Source organism: Amaranthus tricolor, chromosome 7 (genome assembly GCF_026212465.1).
Source record: "Amaranthus tricolor cultivar Red isolate AtriRed21 chromosome 7, ASM2621246v1, whole genome shotgun sequence".
NCBI lineage: Eukaryota > Viridiplantae > Streptophyta > Magnoliopsida > Caryophyllales > Amaranthaceae > Amaranthus > Amaranthus tricolor.
Genome location: NC_080053.1, coordinates 19,389,481 through 19,407,992, shown reverse-complemented (window position 1 = coordinate 19,407,992; position 18,512 = coordinate 19,389,481). Strand labels below are relative to the sequence as shown.

General features: G+C 30.7%; 1 protein-coding gene across 1 annotated transcript; it reads right to left on the bottom strand.

The window, feature by feature from the left end:
• Positions 1 to 12,150: 12,150 nt before the first annotated feature.
• On the bottom strand, positions 12,151 to 14,359 carry LOC130817946 (probable LRR receptor-like serine/threonine-protein kinase RKF3). The gene has a single exon (XM_057683935.1). It carries the CDS (start codon positions 14,318 to 14,320, stop codon positions 12,344 to 12,346), a length of 1,977 nt encoding a protein of 658 aa, XP_057539918.1. The 5' UTR covers positions 14,321 to 14,359; the 3' UTR covers positions 12,151 to 12,343.
• Positions 14,360 to 18,512: the final 4,153 nt, after the last annotated feature.

Below are 18,512 nucleotides of genomic sequence, written 5' to 3'. Positions count from 1 at the left end.
ACCCAAACTACATAAGCAATATCAAGTCTCATATAGATAGGTAAACCAGCTTTCCAACTAGTCTCTGATATTGTTCTTTGTTGGTTTTGCTCCTTCAATTATCTGAAGTCTATGGTTTACCACAATAGGAGTGTCAGCTAGCTTGCAATCGATCATCCCCGTCTCTGCTAGTAGATCAAGAACATATTTCCTCTGAGATAAAAATATCCCAATTTTAGACCTTGGAACTTCAATTCCTAAAAACTATTTCAATCTACCTAAATCCTTCATTTCAAATTCCTTGAAAAACTTCCTTTCTAGATCCATTATCTCCTCAATATCACTGCCAGTGATTATCATGTCATCAACATATATTATGAGGCAAGTTATTAGTTTAACTCGCTTCTTGAGAAATAATGTATGGTCTGAGTTGCTCTGGTGATATCCATTCCGCTTCATCACTCTGGTAAACCTTTGAAATCATGCTCTAGGAGATTGCTTAAGACCATATAATGCCTATTTCAGCCTATATAGTAATGATGTATTTATAATAGGTGTGAGTTAGGAAATATTGAAAATATTTTCAAAATTGAGAACATGAAAACAACAGTTGTTAGAATTTTTGTAATTTTCATTTTAATATAAATTTTAAGAAAAATTATAAGAAACTACCTAATCTAAAAACTACCTAATGTATTTTTTTTTTTTGCAAAAAACTACCTTATGTATTTTTTTTTTTGCAAAAAACTACCTAATGTGAAATATTTCTCTGCAAATGACTACCATTTAACGGAAAACGTTAATTGACCATTAAGTTTGAGGGGTTTAACCAATTTGAAGGTTAAGTTGTCTATGTAGCACTATCTCATTGGTCCTCGTATGTTAAAATAATTAAAAATTAAAACACATAAATTAACAAAATAAAAATAAAAGATATTTAACGTCATTTTAACCTATTATAATGATTTTTTTTCAAAAAACGGACGTGGCAATTATCCTAATGGGATAACCTTTTCGGAAATCCGGTCGAAACAAGTACTTATTTGCCTATTTTCCGACAAGTAAATCGAAAAAGATATTTAACGTCATTTTTACCCATCATAACGATGATTTTTCAAAAAACGAATGTAGCAATTACCCTTATGGTATAACTCTTTTGGTTTACATATCAGAAAATAAGCGAATAAGTACTTGTTCCGACTGGATTTTCGAAAGAATTATCCAATATGAATAAGAAATGAAATAAAATGTGCAGTGTCAATAAAAATAGATATATTTCCAGAATAATGAGGAAGCCAATTTTTTTTTTTTTTGAGTGACTCTAATGAAACTAATGATATTACTATGTCCACATAAAAATCTTTATTCAAAAAAAAAATGTCCACATAGAAATCTTTTTCGCATATGCTCATTATGTTTATATTTGTTCTCTCCATTCACTTTTTTCATTGACTCCAATGTAAATTTAATCAAATAATTTTAATTGCAAATTTCAAAAAATTAAAAAAAGTTGATTTTAGAAAGTATATATTGAGACGAATCTACTAAAATCCCACATGAATATGTTTTTTCATATCAAACGAAGAAAAATTATAGTCAAAGTTTGACACTGTATTCATAATTTTTATTTGAGAAAAATGTATGAAAACGGAGGGAATAAGACACATATATTTTTTCATTTCATTTTCTTGATTTTTTAGCAATGTGTTTGTTCATTTAATTTTAGTTTGGGCCTAATAATTAGGTTTAATGTACAATGAAAATTTGAATCAAATAAGCAAAATTATAATAAAAAAATTCTTAAACTAGGCAAGGAAAAACTTATTTCTCAAAATAAGTATGAAATTTCTAAAGTTGTGGTTTTGTTTTATTCGCTGTTACTAACAGTGAACAAAGAGCAAGGTCAATAAAATTCAAAAACTTTGTTCACTGTTAATAACAGCGAACAAAGATGTTGATCAATAAAAGTCAACATCTTTATTCCCACTTAGTAAGAGTGAACAAAGTTGTTTGACTTTTATTGACCATATCTTTGTTTGCAGTTATTAATTGCGAATTGAAGTGTTTTATAAATTGTTCTAGAATTATTTTAATTCATTTCCCTCAAGGTTAAATATAGGTCAAATCTTTGTTCGCTGTTAATAACAACGAACAAAAATCTTTCCTTTTATGACCATAGAGTTTTGTTTAGTGTCACTAACAGCGAACAAATCCAAATTTCAATTCTGAGAATTTGGTGCTTATTTTGGAAATTAAGTTTACTCAAACCTAATTTAAGAACTTTTTAAAAATAAATTTGCTTAATTAGTTCAAATTTTCAAGTTTAAATCCATTTAGTGTCAGTTCATTTTTGGATTTTAGGTTCGTTTATCACTCTTGGATCATTTCATGTCCATTTATTATTGATGCTCTAAATTATACGGATAAATTAATTATAACGGACATATTTAAAAATTGTTCTACTAATTATTACTCTCTGTTACTTAAAAAAATTCCCACAAAAACATTCACGGGATTTACGAAAATAGAATCTTTTAGATGATGGATATATTATTCTATTGAATAAAGAATTTGATAGAGAAAAAGTAGAGACCATAAATATAAAAAAATATTAAAAGAAAACTAGTGGAAAAAATATAGAGTCCACAACTAATAACAAATATTTTTATAAGTTTTGCGAAACATGTGGGAATTATAAATAATATAAAAATGTTAAAATGAATTTAGTGTAAGATATGTCGGGATAATAAGCAATATTAAAATATTAAAATAAGGATGAACAAGGTTAATTTTGTTTTAAATTTGTGATATAAATAGAAAGATTCTTTGTGAGAATAACAAATTGAGTATCCAAAATAGTAAATGAGAACTTTTTTAAAGAACAGAAAAACTATTATTTATTTTTTTTATTAGAGTAAGCTGATTGAAAGGTGAAATTTAAGTGAGAATCGAACTTAAAAAGGTGATATTTACTTTTCAATTGCACAATACCGAATTCTCTTTGACTAATTATTTATTGAAGAAAAAATTGTGGGCGTATTGCTAAGAATTGCCAATTTAAGCACTCAACTAATCTTGACCGTAGTCCTACAACCTTTTGTGTTCTAAATTTAAGGTCAGGTCAAATGTCACAGCAGAGACCCGTAATTTAATTTCATAGTTATGGTTAGCCTAAAATTAATGACTTTTAAAATGCCGTTAAGCTTGAAAAGTTTGATTGAATATAAAAAGTCAACCATGCCAAAGAAATCAAATTTATTTTAGCCCATCAAATTATTATTATTGAGGGTAATTAATTACGCATTAGTAGAAATTAAGATTAAATAAATGATAATCATGATTGAGATTGATAAGGCGTAAGCCTCTTCACCTGAATGAAAGAATGTATGACCTCAATTTACTTCCTAGTTCCTAAGCTTAATCATCACAAATGTCGGGGACGGTACTGGGGTACAATTTTTAGCGTTTTGAATTTAAAAATAATAATAATAATAATAATAATAATAATTATTATTATTATTATTATTGAAAACGTTTGCCAAAACCGATACGATGCTAAGAACAATACAAATAACAATGAGCAAAACAACGTTTGACAATGTAAGCTAATCAAAAGGACACAAGGATTTAAGGAGGTTTACCCAATGATGGCTACGTCCTCCGTGGTGTGTAGTTTCTGTTTATATTATATCAAGAATGAGTATAAACAACACTTCTAAATGAAGAATTACAATTGAGTAAGAGATAAAAACAAAAGGCTATGTGTTTGGTTTAGGGGTTGTGTTTGATGTATTTGATGTGTGAATATGAAAGCCCTATATATAGTACTAGATACTAGAATATCAATAGCTCACTTGAATACATAGTTAATATTGAGTAATGAATAATATGAAATAACTCCAAGAACTTGAAAGGTCGAAAACTAGCATCCCATGCATATCAGAAGATCCGCTCAACCGAAACAGGGAGCTCGCTTGGTCGAGCGAGAAACAGCAGCATTCTGGAGCATTCTGTCTGACCGCTCGACCTACCAAAATGACTCGCTCGGTCGAGCGGGTAGGTCGAGCGACCTTTCTGATCCTTCTGTCAGAATTATGATCGAGCTACCATAAATCAAGTCTCTTCTTCTTCATTAATCTTCATTAATACCCATAATTCATCATGAATACTCACCACATAATTACATCCATTTGCATTCCACAAACCAAGAGTCACATCCACATGATTACACACTTGTGCACTCAAGTCACACATACCATTCATAACAATTATTATTATGAAAAATTGTCGAAAATAATTTAACCTTTCACTCATCCTCTATAAATAATCCCACCTATTGATTATTTTTTAATAATTTTTTCTTTAATATATATTTGTTATCAACATACCCTGCGGGTGAGGAGAGGGTTGGGGTTGTGGTGGTTTAGGGGGTGGGGTTGTGGTGGTTTAGGGGGTGGGGTTATCGTGGTTTAGGAAATTAGGTATGCCCAATTTTTGGGAGGGTTATTAAAAAGTAATTTAATGGTGAGATTATTTACAGCGGATGAGTGAAAGGTTAAATTATTTTCAATAATAATAATAATAATAAGGGAAACTATTAATGGTATCCCTAAATTTTTGCACTTTATCAATGGTACTCCTAAGTTTTTTCGATTATCAATGGTACCCTCGTGTTATTGAGCGTCTTACAGCTGTAATCTTTTCTAATTTTTCCGTCCAAAATCATCTAAAATCGTTAACTTTTTTCTTTTTCTTTTATTTTTTTAATGTTTTAAATTGAAAAATAAAAGAAAAAGAAAAAAAACTTATAGGTTTTGGACTGAAAAAATTAGAAAAGGTTACAGTTGTAAAAACGCTTAATAACACGTGGTTACCATTGATAATCGAGAAAACTTTGGAGTATCATTGATAAAGTGCAAAAACTTAAGGATACCATTGATAGTTTCCCTAATAATAATAATAATAATAATTATTATTATTATTATTATTATTATAATAAAATAATAATAATAATAATAATAATAATAATAATAATAATAATAATAATAATAATAATAATAATGTAACATCCAGAAAAAACTCGGATCGTTTAAAAAGGAAAGACAACCTTTTAAAGAACTAAATATAGTCTGAGTCAAATCAGGATGTTAGAAGACAATTATAAAACGGATTTGAAATCAACAAAGCTTGCGGATCGAGTTCTATTAGAGTTATTATAAACTACTAGATATAAGGAAATCTTAGCAGCGGATAAGATTGTAAAGATAAATCTACTTATTACAACTTGAGAACGTAATCGCCTCATAAACCAAATATTCTTTAAACTTTATTAGTTCTTATCATGACTTCTGTACCCTAACGATTTATTTCTCCAAGGGACAATCCTCACTCCCCAGACCTGCAACTTAACTTACTGCTAGTCATTTCCCAGAAAGGAAACAACATCATCGCATGATCGTTAAGACCAAAAGTACACGTCAGCATACGTCGCTTATCATTTAATTAAGTACAACAAAAGAAAGATTTAATAACTATCGTTTTTCGAAATACGCTTCGATCACGCTAATAAAGTATAATCAATTTCATGTAAATGTTAGTTAGCCATACTGCTGTACTTTTCCGGCCATACTGCCGGTACAACCCCAATCTCCATAAGTGAGACAATACATTAGGGGAAGCTAACCCCTTAGCACGTCTCTAGTATAGACACTCATCGCCTTACTTCGGTGCCTATGGTTAAGTATGCATACCCCCGCGGTGGCTCATAATGCCCCCATATACCGCGAGTAATTCTTTTCCACCAATTGACGTCATACTACGTCCACTTTAAGGTTAGTGAGGTCATACTACCTCTGCTTATCAAAACAAATGTGTCGAAATTATTTATTCGGAAAGATAACATTATTCGTACTATATATCCATACTTTATTTTTGTTTACCATTAATATATGGTACATCGGACAAAATGCAAACTTTGCTGCGTGTACGTACCTTAAACAAGATAACCAACTCTCAAGCGTCCTATTCAATTCTCCGTCACGAATCGACTTCCTACAAGGTTCAATCGTATTCGGGAAATAAGCACACATGCACACTTTCCTCAAATCAACCATAACACATACATACAACATTACAACTACTACCACACCTAGAATACCACACACATCATGAACATCCATCACATACTATAACATGGTAAACGCACAAAATAGGACAACATACATAATCTGTCCAGAAATGCGATTTAAAACTGTCAAACTGAAAATCTGACTTCACCGTTGCGTCCGGAAGGCATCAAAACCCCCGGGTACCAATTTCCATAAATTATAACATAGTATAAGTATTTTTAACCTAATTTCAAGCCAAAAAAAATACTCCAGAAACACCCTTTTTTCATCATTTTCAAAACCTACGGGATTTTGTCATTTTTTTCAAATACATACAAATTCCAATGTTAACATTTCTTATTAAATCCCTACCATCAAAATCATAACTCATGTCCACATATTAAAAATCATTTTCATAGTTCCAAAATAATTCTTTTCTTATAAATAATTTGACAAGGCATATATATATAATTCATAACTTCACTTTAAATCATGAAAGAAATGTCTATGGATCAAAAATTCGCACAAGCCACAAATCACATAATTTAATTTAACTTAATATAAATAAAAAAAATAAATGGAGAATTATACTTACAATTTATATGAAAAGAATACTAAAATCAAAATTGCAAGAGAAGTACTAGGCGTGTGGGATTGCTAGGGTTTGTGGGAGTTTTCTTGAGTTTTCTAGGAAATTGGAAGATAGAATGCAATAAGGTTAAGGTAATTAGGAAGATTAAGGAATTTAAGGAAATAAGGATTAAGGCAATTAGTGTGATCCTTCAATATTCCCACATGGGAGTTACAAACTCCATAATCCCTCCAATAGAGCCGGCCAACCTATACACTTCCCTATAATTTATTTATTTATTTATTTATTTTTTTAAAAAAAATTGAAATAAGAAATGGGTTAAAGGGTTGGGCCCGAAAAGCTAGATTGTTAAAAAGGCTGAAATATATTAGCTCGAGCCCAAAATAAATCAATAACAACTTTAATTATATTAAAAACTTTATTTATATAAAATAATATTACTAGTAAATCATTAAATATATCGGAAAAATATCGGGGTGTTACAAATAATAATAATAATAATAATAATAATAATAATAATAATAATAATAATAATAATTTGTACTAATGGGAAAATTGTTATACTATCTAGTGAAATGAAAATGCAAAAGAATTCATGTTAGGAGCAAGTGCCAACTCTCATGGTGAAGGAGATGACTTTGATCATCTTATAGCATACCCCGTGGCTTGCAAACTTAAAAGCAATAATGGGTGTGCAATGGGGCATGAGATGCTAAGGTTTGAATCACTCCATGAAGTGATCAAGGGTAATGTTTTGGAGTTCCTTAGGCAAGGCAAGAGATGTCTTAAACAAGACAATAGAGTGTGCTCAAGGAAGGCTTTGGGTCATGCTTTGAACGACGCAATAGGTAGAAGGGGAAGGTTGCTTGAACGAGGCAAAAGAACGAAAAAGTCAATGAATTTCACGCAAAAGATCTGAATTATTGAATCCCGATCAATCCTGTATTATGTTTTGAATACCCCTCATTGAGACCACATGAGAAGAGTGAAGGAAAAAAAAAGTAAGGAAAAAACTAATAATTATATGACAATTTTGTAAATAGTTAGATCCGATTAGATGATAAAAAAAGGTAAAAAGATTAAGAAATAAGAAAATAATATGAACATGTAATATGAGATGTTAAAACAAAAATATGAGTTTAGAATACTTGAACTTGATTTTTTTTTTTATGTGTTTTTAATACAACCAATTAGGGACCGGTAATGAGTCACCGAAAAACACCATCTGTAGCAGGAGCGGCACTCTCGATACATAATTAACATTAATAATTATACTTAAGATAAATAATGCGAAAATGTAAAACGCCGAACTGCTAAAAACCATTTAAACTAAAATTGTTCAAAACATAAGTAAAAAAAATATCTAACAATTGAGAAAATATAAAATAAGATTTACTTAAATACGATAAAAAAAACATAAGTACAATATAGTCATCAAGTAAAATCATTGAAGCTAAGTCCTCGATAGAATAATTAAAGTTGCGGCCTGAATCGAAACCTGAGCTAAATTTTCTTGCAAAATACTGTCATCCATAATATGGATGACAGCCGATTAAATCGGTCAGCGATAAAGCCGAGTACAATTTTCTCAACAAGCTTATGATGCGATAGTTAAATCATGCTTACAGAATAATCATCAAGCACAATATAGAAGGTTATTACTCATTATTGACCTTTACTAAGCCATTAAGTTACATTCTCAATACTTGCAGAAGTTCATTACTGCTACTAAATACTTGGTAACCTTAATGCTTATTTAATCAAGTTCAATTAAGCCTCATAGCTTTACCATCATAGCACATCATAAGATCACAACAATAATGACAACTGATATATGTAAGGGTCTGGTTAGGTGAGGACCGTAGTCCTAAACCCTAACTGTGGTGGGAGTCGTCACTCCTCTCAATACTGTTATGCTCGAGACTTTACAGGATGGGTTTTTCTCGGACCCCCTGTTTGACACCGCATTTTACGTGCCGGCTAACACGGACGCCGGGATTTTACATGCCGGTCCATGGTTCGACGTTACCTTACTATCAGAGTCATACAATCAATATCGTGCAATATCAAACAAGACTCTAAACCGAAATAGTTTACATTCTTATAAGTCAAACTGGCACTAGTCAAAATTTTGACAATTCTACCCTTTTAATAGAAACAAATTACTAGTATCTAATAAATTAATAATCAGTAAAATTAATAATCATAAAAGTCAAGAGTAATATTAATAACGTATTTTATCAAATAATCAGTAAAATAGTAAAACGGATCTATCATAACTAAAAAAAAAACATAATCCGACAAGTTATTAAAGGTCCAAAATCTAAATGAAATGAGTTTTCGAGAAAAACAACGCTAAGCATTTTAACAAATTTGTTTGACTATTTTACCAATAAACCGATTAAAAATTTATCAAAACACCAAGATGATATGGAATCATTTTAAAGACATAAGTTTATTTAACTAGTAAAATTCATATATATCTACATTATCATATTAATCAAAAATTTCCATATACATGACTTTTTTTTCGAGTGTCCCAAAAGTATTATTGTTTTGACAAAAATATCACTAAACTGGATATGATTTTAATATTACCATGTAAAATTTAAATGAATAAAATAAAATCATGTTGATCATGCTTTTATATTATCAAGTAACCATAAATAAATATCACATAACGAGAGAGTTAAGAAAATAGTTAAGAAAATGTGTACCATTTTCCTCCGAAGGTGGTGCTAAACCAAGTAAGAGAATAATAATAGGAAAATAAGAACTTTAAAGAAATAAGCTCCAAAAAAGAAAGTCTTTAAGGCTCCAAGCTTCAAAGAAGAAGATCTTCAATTACCCAAAAGAAAATGATATCCAAGCTCCAAAAGATAATACTTGACTTTTCAAAAGTTGATGATTATTGGCTTAAGAAGTGATAAGATCAAGCTCCATCTTCATTTGATTCTTTAACAAATAAAAAGGGTATAAAGTTAGTAAGATGTTAATGAAGTGAAGATATAAGAAAGAATGGTAGAAAGATTTGATGATGGGGGTGCAAGTGATCTCATGGCTATGGAGGGGTATTTATAATGGGTTTTGAGCAACTTTTTAGTTCATAAGATTGTATGAAAAAGAAGGTTAATTTGTGTAAGTGATTTAGAGTGTGTAAGTGAATGTGTAAGAGTTGGAGTGTGTAAGTGGATGTGTAAGAGTTTGGAGTGTAGAAGAAGGTTAACTTGTGTAAGAAAACGGTGATAGCTTGTGTAAGTGATGAACATTATGGATTGATGTAGAAAGGATATTGATTCATCAAATTTTTGTTCTAGTTTATGCTAGTGAAATGTTTTAGATTAATGGGAAAGTATGATTAAGGTTTGATTATGAAAATATGATAGTTTACTTAGAAAATTTTAGTTAAAACTATACTTAAAGTTAATAAGAAAAATATAGTTAATTTTTAGGTATAAAATAATTAAATCAAAGTTGTAAAGTTAAAATGATAAGTAGTAAAGTTAGTTTAAGGAAACGAAATTGAAACGTAACGTTTTAATAAAACCGTAAATATAATATTAAAATTTTACTTTTCGTAGTATAAAATAATAAAATAATATTTTAGTGCTTATAAAGAAATTTAAGAATATATATATATTTTTAAGTTTAATATTTGGAAGAAATTACAAAAATCGGAATAAGGTTTAGGAATTAAAGGTGATTTGAATTAGATAACCAAAGGATTAGGAATTCGAAAAAAAATTTCGGAATAATAAATCGGAAGATTAAGATTAAGAAATTTGAGCCTGTTACACCATCGGTTCTGATACCATGAAGAAAATTAATAATGCGAAAAAAATAAAGTAAAAGTTAGGGTTTTGAATTTTAAAGGTTTGTATTAAATATTAACGAGAGCTACTACCTATATTTATACAAGTAATTAAGAATTAAATAAGAAAATAACAATAACAAAATATTAACTCTAAACCTGAACAATAGGAAACAAAATAACCTTAATAATTCTAAATATTAGAATGAATATTCCAATATAGTTTATTTTCCTACACTATCAAATATTGAATTTCTAAGACGTCTAAACTAATGTAGCAACCGATGATATGCGAATGTTATTAAATTTATTTTACAACACTTGCTTCATGTGATCTTCGTTGTTGAAACATGAAAGCCCTGGTGTTACTCTCGCAAAACCATAGTTTTGTATCTTGTTAGTTGTTAGTCCTGTGTCAAGTCTCAAATCTTTTAGGGTAGGAGATAACTTTGATCATTTTATTGTCTGTCGCATGTACACTAGAGAATGATGTTGGGTGTGCAATGGGTCATGAGGGGTGAGGTTTGGATCTTGCACACTAGCGAATGATGTTGAGTGTGCAATGGGACATGAGGGGTTAAGGTTTGGATCAATCCATGAAGTAATCAAGGGAGAGGAATTAGAGTGCCTTACACAAGGCAAGAAGATGCTCAAAGACGGCTTTGGTTCATGCCTTGAATGAGGCAAGAATGGTGAAGGAAGGTGCCTTGAACGAGGTACAACTAATCCAAAGATCAGAGAATGCTACTGAACAAGCGCGTGTTCATCAGCCCTTGTTTGAGCAGCGGTGCAGGTGGATTTGCGAGTTTTTGATCTATACTTGGAGGGCATTTTGTACTTGCTCTAGGGTTACTCTAATATATTGTGGGCTATATAAGAAAGCACAAACAAGATTAGAGGGCATTGATGGAGGCGAATACATAGGAGGAAAATAGGATATAGATAGCTATTAGAGTTTCTTCATTGTATTAGAGAAAGTTTCTACTAAAGATAAAAACTTTATATTTGAGAGATTGTTTTCAAGGTATGAGGGGGTTAAATCATCAATGTAATGAGAGATTGATAATTGATATACAACTTTTTTTGAGGCAGAGATATCTAAGATACCTCATTAATCATATTTTATGTGTGTTTGTTATCTCTATTGTTTGTTGCTCTATTTTTCATTGTGTTTTTGCCTCTTATTCTTCCTCAAATATACCAAAACTCTTTCATTTGAATTAGAGATGTGTTTTATATGAGAAAAAAGCACTTAATTTCATAGATTTATGTCATACTCTCTCCGTTTTTTTTAAATTTCCTACAATTCTATATTCCACAAAGATTAAGAAATAGTGAGATCATTTAAATTAAATGGATGTTAATAATAGAGTTGAAATATATGAATGAGAATAAAATACAGTCAAAAAGACATTTTCAAATTAAAATTATACTTCCTCCGTTTTCTAATGTTCTTTCCATTTGGAATATCCCACCTTAAGAAGAAAGAAACTTGATTATTGTTTTTACACATTTAGAAAATAAAATATATCCGCGTGTGATCTCATTAGATTCGTCTTAATGTATACTTTTTTATTATGTAATTTTTATTATTTTTTATTATGTGTATTAAGAAATATTAAAGTTTAAAATTTGCTATGAAAACTGTGCAAAAAGTAAATAAGAAGAATAAAAAAAGGAATAGCAAAGTAGAAGTATGAGCAACCATGTATAAACAAAATGAAGAATTGCCACTATACTTAATGTACAATCCTTTCCTATTCATCCCTTCTCATGAAAAATCATGTCTAATCAAAAACTATATAAAGGGGTCAAAAATTTTAACAAACTAATAATAGAAATTATCAAATTTAATTAGCTCAAAGGTCTAGCAAGATCATCTTCTTTGTCTTCCCTACTATGAGTAGGGAACTCAACACTTCCCATTGAATATGTCTGATACCCTCCGGAAGTCGACAATTGACCCGAACCATTACTACTAACAGACCTCTCTATATCCTCGAGCTCTGCAATGAACGAAATTGGTCGTTCTGGAATACAAGGAACCGGCAAATCCGTCTCCAAAATCTTCACAACTTGATCCATCGTAGGCCTAGCATACAACTGAGGATGCGAACATAAAACCGCTGTCAATACATATTTTTCCATTACTTGATCGGGTCCTAACTCCAGCATTCCTTCTTCTATGACATCCAAAACATGCCCTTTCCTAACTAATGACCATGCCCAATCAGTCACCAACAATGGCTGTCCTTGCCCATCATTCCCCGATAAAATCGCCTTCTTACCACTCAATAGTTCTAACAACACAACACCGAAGCTAAAAACATCGCTCCTCTCGGTTAACTGTCCATAAAGGGCATACTCGGGAGCAACATACCCCATAGTCCCAGCTACCCTAGTACTCAAATGTGTGAACCCTTCAGGGTTAAACTTAGCTAGCCCAAAATCCGCGACTTTAGCTTCAAAATCATCATCTAAAAGTATATTGCTAGCTTTGATATCGCGATGAATAACAGAGGGCTGAGCTCCATAATGCAAGTATGCCAACCCTCTAGCCATTCCTAGCGCGATTTTCTGTCGAATTGGCCAACTTAGCTTCTTTTCCGAAGCAAAATCCCCAAAGAGATGATCATGTAAACTCCCATTATGCATCAAATCACACACAATTAACCTTTGATGACCTTCTAAATTGGTAGTAGCAACACAATACCCTCTCAATTCCACCAGATTAACATGCCTAATACTAGCAATAACCTCAACTTCATGAGTAAAACTAGCATCTCCTGCAGCTGAACAATTCTTAAACCTCTTAATAGCAATCTCACAACCATTAGGCAAAACACCCTTATACACATTACCATACCCACCTTTACCAATCAAATTATCCCTATGAAACTTATTTGTAGCTTGTTTGATTTCATCAAAACTATATTTTATCAAATGGGTACTTCCATTAATTGATTGTAGATTAGGCCCGGTTCCTGACCCGGTTCTGCCCATCATCCTCTTTCTCTTAGCTTTTTTCTCTTTTTTCTTCTTCAATCTTGCATAATACAAATACCCACCAATAATCAAGCACAACCCAATAAAACCCACAACTGATATAAGAGAAATCAACAATCTTTTCTTCAGATTATTACCATTTTCATCAGAAAATAAATCAACTGAAAGTAAACACTTAGCAGTTCCAGGATCAGTTGGTCCATAATGATTAATCACACCAGAAACATAAATAAATGGCATATTAGTACAATCAGAAATATTACCATTTTCATCACTATTTGCCGTCAGATAAGCTAGTCTCATAGTAGAAATACTGGTAAGACAAGAAGCACAGTACCCTGAATTATCATATAAAGACTGATTACAGCTCGAAACGACGTCTTTTAAATCAGGTTGAACAAGCTTTTCGAACTGGGATTGAGTTGAGATGTTCATACACCCTTTAGATATCCAAGAACTCTGAAACCCACAAGAAGACCGGATCTTAAAACCCGGTATGAACGAGTCAACAACCGAGTCATACTTATTCCAGCAAGAATCGGACGAGTTAAGAGGTGGGTAAAATGACCCAGTTGATTTAAGGTATTCAGAAAGAACAATCCTTAAAACACCCAGAATTTTGGGACAGTTTGTATTGACATCGTTTGAAGGACTGATATCTACTGATTTTAAGAGGGATTTTGCATCTGCAAAGTTGAGAAGACATGATGAAGATTGTGAAGAGTTGTTCTGAGCAAGAATTCTGTAAGGAATTTGGCGGGCGTGAGATGGAAAAAGTAGGAGGAAAAAGATGAGAGATAAGAGTTGGAAGAGAAGATGAGACATGTTTTGGGTATCCAAAATCCATTGTTTTTGGTGAGTGTTTTTGATTTAATGATTGATTATAGTGATTAGTGAGGGTTGTTAGTTGGTGGGGTTAGTTTTTTTTAGGTATGAAAGTAACTACTAATCTTGTTAATTCCTTTTGAGTTAATGATAGTGTTAATTTACATTTTAAATAATGCGTTAAAATTAAATAATTATGTAGCATATGAGTATTTTGGATATAAAAATTAATGTTTAAATGATTTAGTTAGACTAATTAGTCAAATTAAATTTATATTATAATGAGACCAAATAAAATGAGAATTTATGAATTTTTTAAGACAATAATAGTAAATAAAAAGATATTAGCTGAGACGAAAATACAATGAATTTGTAGATAAGATTTAAAAAAAAAGATGTAGCTACCTAAAAACAACAATTGCACCAAATTAAAAAACCAATCCAATATAAAAATGTAGCAACACCAAAAAAAGATGATAGATATTAAGTCTTACTCTCTTCATTTTTTAATGTTCTTCTCGTTTATTTTTTGTACAGTTTTTAAAGTAAATTTTAAGTCATAATATCTCTAAATAAACATCATAAAAATTATAAGAAAATATACATTAAGACGAATCTAACGAGATCTCACATGCATATATTTTATCATCTATATATATTTTAAAAATTTTAATCAAATTTCTTTCTCCAAACTGAAATATTTTAAACGAGAAGAACATAAAAAACGAAAAAAAAAGTATATAATTTGTTGTACGATTATTTATTAATTTTGTTACAATCATATCTATAAACATGTATTCTCTAATCTAATTTAGTGGCTTGCAATTTGCTAGATTTCTAATTATGAACATGAATCTATATTCTCTAATCTAATTATTTTTTCTTAATTTTTGTATCGTCATTCAATCATCATCAACCAAAATAAAAAAATGTATGTGAAAGTAAATATAGTAAATCAAAAAGGCCCACATGAGTAAAAATAAATGGCCATGTGTGCATTAAGGAGCTAATATAGTTTAATACTACTAAGTTATTAAAATCCAAGTTGCCTCTAAGAGTCAACCATTGCATGAATGGAGACATTAAATGATGGCTGGACCTGGTGCTAGGAAAGATCATATTATTTCATTTTTTCTAGGGGATACTTATCCAACTTCTTTGACTTGTCTTTCTTGTCACAATTCCTAACTTGGACTTCCTTCTTGTAAAGTGGTGTTCTAAATTGGAGAGTAGGGAAAGACATACTTATAGGAGTGAGTGTCACTAAAACAAAGATACTAATAAAACAATATATCTATAATTTATAGAAACTATTAATGATCAAATAGACAAGACACGTGTTGAATTGTAAAAAAATATTTCAGTCCAATCTACACACTTACGTTGCATAATAATGCTAGAAATATCATATCGTACAATATATTAAAAAGATGGTAAAATTCTACGTTTCATTTTTATAGAGCTCCATTAGATGAAAAGATTTTATTGGTTGATTGTGGCTTACATGACAAATAAAATTAACCAACGTATCATTTTTAGTCCTTCTAAAAATTAATTAAACAATATATTTATATATATCTTCATAATTAGAACTTCATCTATTGTACGAGTTTTTATACTAATTTACTGATATTTATTTTCACATATAAATCTCAATATTTTGATAGCATATCACACTCAAAGTTTTCGCATATAACAATCTCAATAATTAAGCTTATTTTCACTGCAAACTTACTGCATAATTTAGGGTTTAGTGTAACTTTATAATCATAGAATAAATACTTTAAGCTTTATAGACAATAGCCATTCATCCTTTTAACACTTTAACCGTATGATTACATTGATTGAGAACCAAAATCTTTACACTAACTGTCACTATGACTCAAAGTTATATAATTAGAGTAATTACGGGAGAAACTAAATAAAAATTATATATATATATATATATATATATATATATATATATATATATATATATATATATATATATATATATATATATATATATATATATATATATATATATATATATATATATATATATATATATATATATATATATATAAAACATTACCCAATAACCTTCACATATTAAAAAAACCAAATAATCTTATAAATTTTTTTTATAAAATGATATAATTAAATTAAAATTATATTTTTAATATCCGTGCAAGATACATGTATCTATTCGGTTTTTGTTACATCTCATTCCTTTTTTCTTGCGTTTACACCCCTTTTTAAGGGAAACATGTGTTTGTTCGTTTTAGGATTTTCGATCACCTTAATCCGAGGGAGTGTTAAAGACGATGCTCCCTAATCTCCCGGAGGTTTTGAGGAAGAATTGAGAAAAACCGAGGATAGGAAGTAAGATCTAGACAACACTTGGAGAATAAAAAGCAAAAAGGAGTCCAACCCGAGCAAAGCAAAGCAAAAAACATCATTCATGTATAGTCAACTTAACTGCCAATGGAGGTCTACATACTCGGGTTTTGATGGATATCTTATAGCAAGCAGAAGTTGAGTTTGTTAGTTTCGAATCGATTTGTCACACGTCAAATTCAGAGTTATAACGAAGGAGATAGATCATTTCTTAACATGGCAAAGGAGAAGGAGATGGATCTATCGATTTGTCTGAATTGATCGGTCGCTCTTATGATCAAAAAGTTCCAGAATGTTGTGTAAGTTAAAGGTAATATTTTGGGTAATATTTCAGAATATTTGCAAAAAATTACATAAGACTTATGGCATACCTAAGAAGGGCACACATTCAAAAAGTAATAATGTCTCTGAGGAACATCCCTGTTAACCTGGACCCTGTTAGAGTATAGTGTCAAATGGTAGCAAGTAACAGTTAGGTTCGTAAGAAGTATATAACATATACTATGGCTAAATGCTACAACTGTAAAATGATTAAACTTTTAGTTGAGAAGATCACTTAGACAATATATAACATACCCTATTGTTAAACGCTGCAAGTATATACCAAGTAACTGTTATTTCCATGCTCGAAACCGTAATGGCTGTTGTTCCTCTTGACAAGCTTGCTGTGCATTTTCATGATAACTTTATTTTTCTTACAATGTGGTTCTTAAAATCTAAGGTCAGGTCAAGTGCCATGTTCTTCAAATTGAAGCTCTCAATTGGATCCCTTGTTCTACAATTGTTCATTGCAATTGATACTGATGGCAAGATGGGTTAGATAAATAACCTTTGAAATTTCATATCTCAAACCTTTTCTTATAGATGAAAATAAACTTTTGGAGTTCAATTAAATTTAATGGTTTGATATTGAATTTAATTTTTATTGAATCTTGTTAAGAATTATCTGCAATCACAAACTTGATGAATCTTCCATCTTCATCTTTTAACCTCGAAATTCTATGGAAAAAAAAAACAAAATTAAAATCATATCCCCTTTGTGTTTCATTTATTTTCAACCAATTGATTACCTCGATTCATATTCAGTTTAGGTTAACTATAATTATGGGTCACTTTTAGGCGGGTATATTTCGGTTGTTGGATTAAGTCGATTCGATTGGAGTTTAGATATTTTGAAAATAAAATAGGATTGTTTTCAGTTTTGGTTAGCCTTTGATTCGACATGAATTCTGTTAAAGCAAGTGCCAATAATCTTAATGATGACGTTAACTTTAAACATATAATCAAACATGCTTTGTCTTGTACTTTAGAGAGGGTCGATAAAGATGTGTTGTATATGAATGGCTTGAAGTTTGGAACGATTGATGAGAGTTGCTTGATCAAAGCAACAAGAAAAGAAGCAAACTTTAAGTGGCTCAACCAGTCGCTCGATCGAGCAGTGCTTAGCTCGACCAGTCAAGCGGTGTTGGCTCGGTCGAGTAGAATGTCCAGAACAAGTCAGTAGCTTTACTGGAACCTCGCTCGACCGAGCGAGGGAGTGGCTCGATCGAGCGGTAGTCGAACAGACTACATTGGCTCTTGTTTTTGGTCAAAATTTGTAGTGATTATGCTATAATGTGGTGCATTACTCTATTGTTTATTGTCATAGTTAATTGGGTTGTTAAAGGTACTTTATGGTGAGTAATTGAGAGGTTCTAAGAATGATACTCACCTTCCACTATAAAAGGGAGTATTATTCATAGAATAAAGACCACCACAAACACACATGTTGTTGAGATGGCTATTGCATTGTTAGAAACTTAAGAGTGTTCTT

What these genes read in the sequence shown, in the direction of transcription:
- LOC130817946 (XM_057683935.1), bottom strand. Translation starts at nt 14,320, where the DNA reads ATGTCTCATCTTCTCTTCCAACTCTTATCTCTCATCTTTTTCCTCCTA.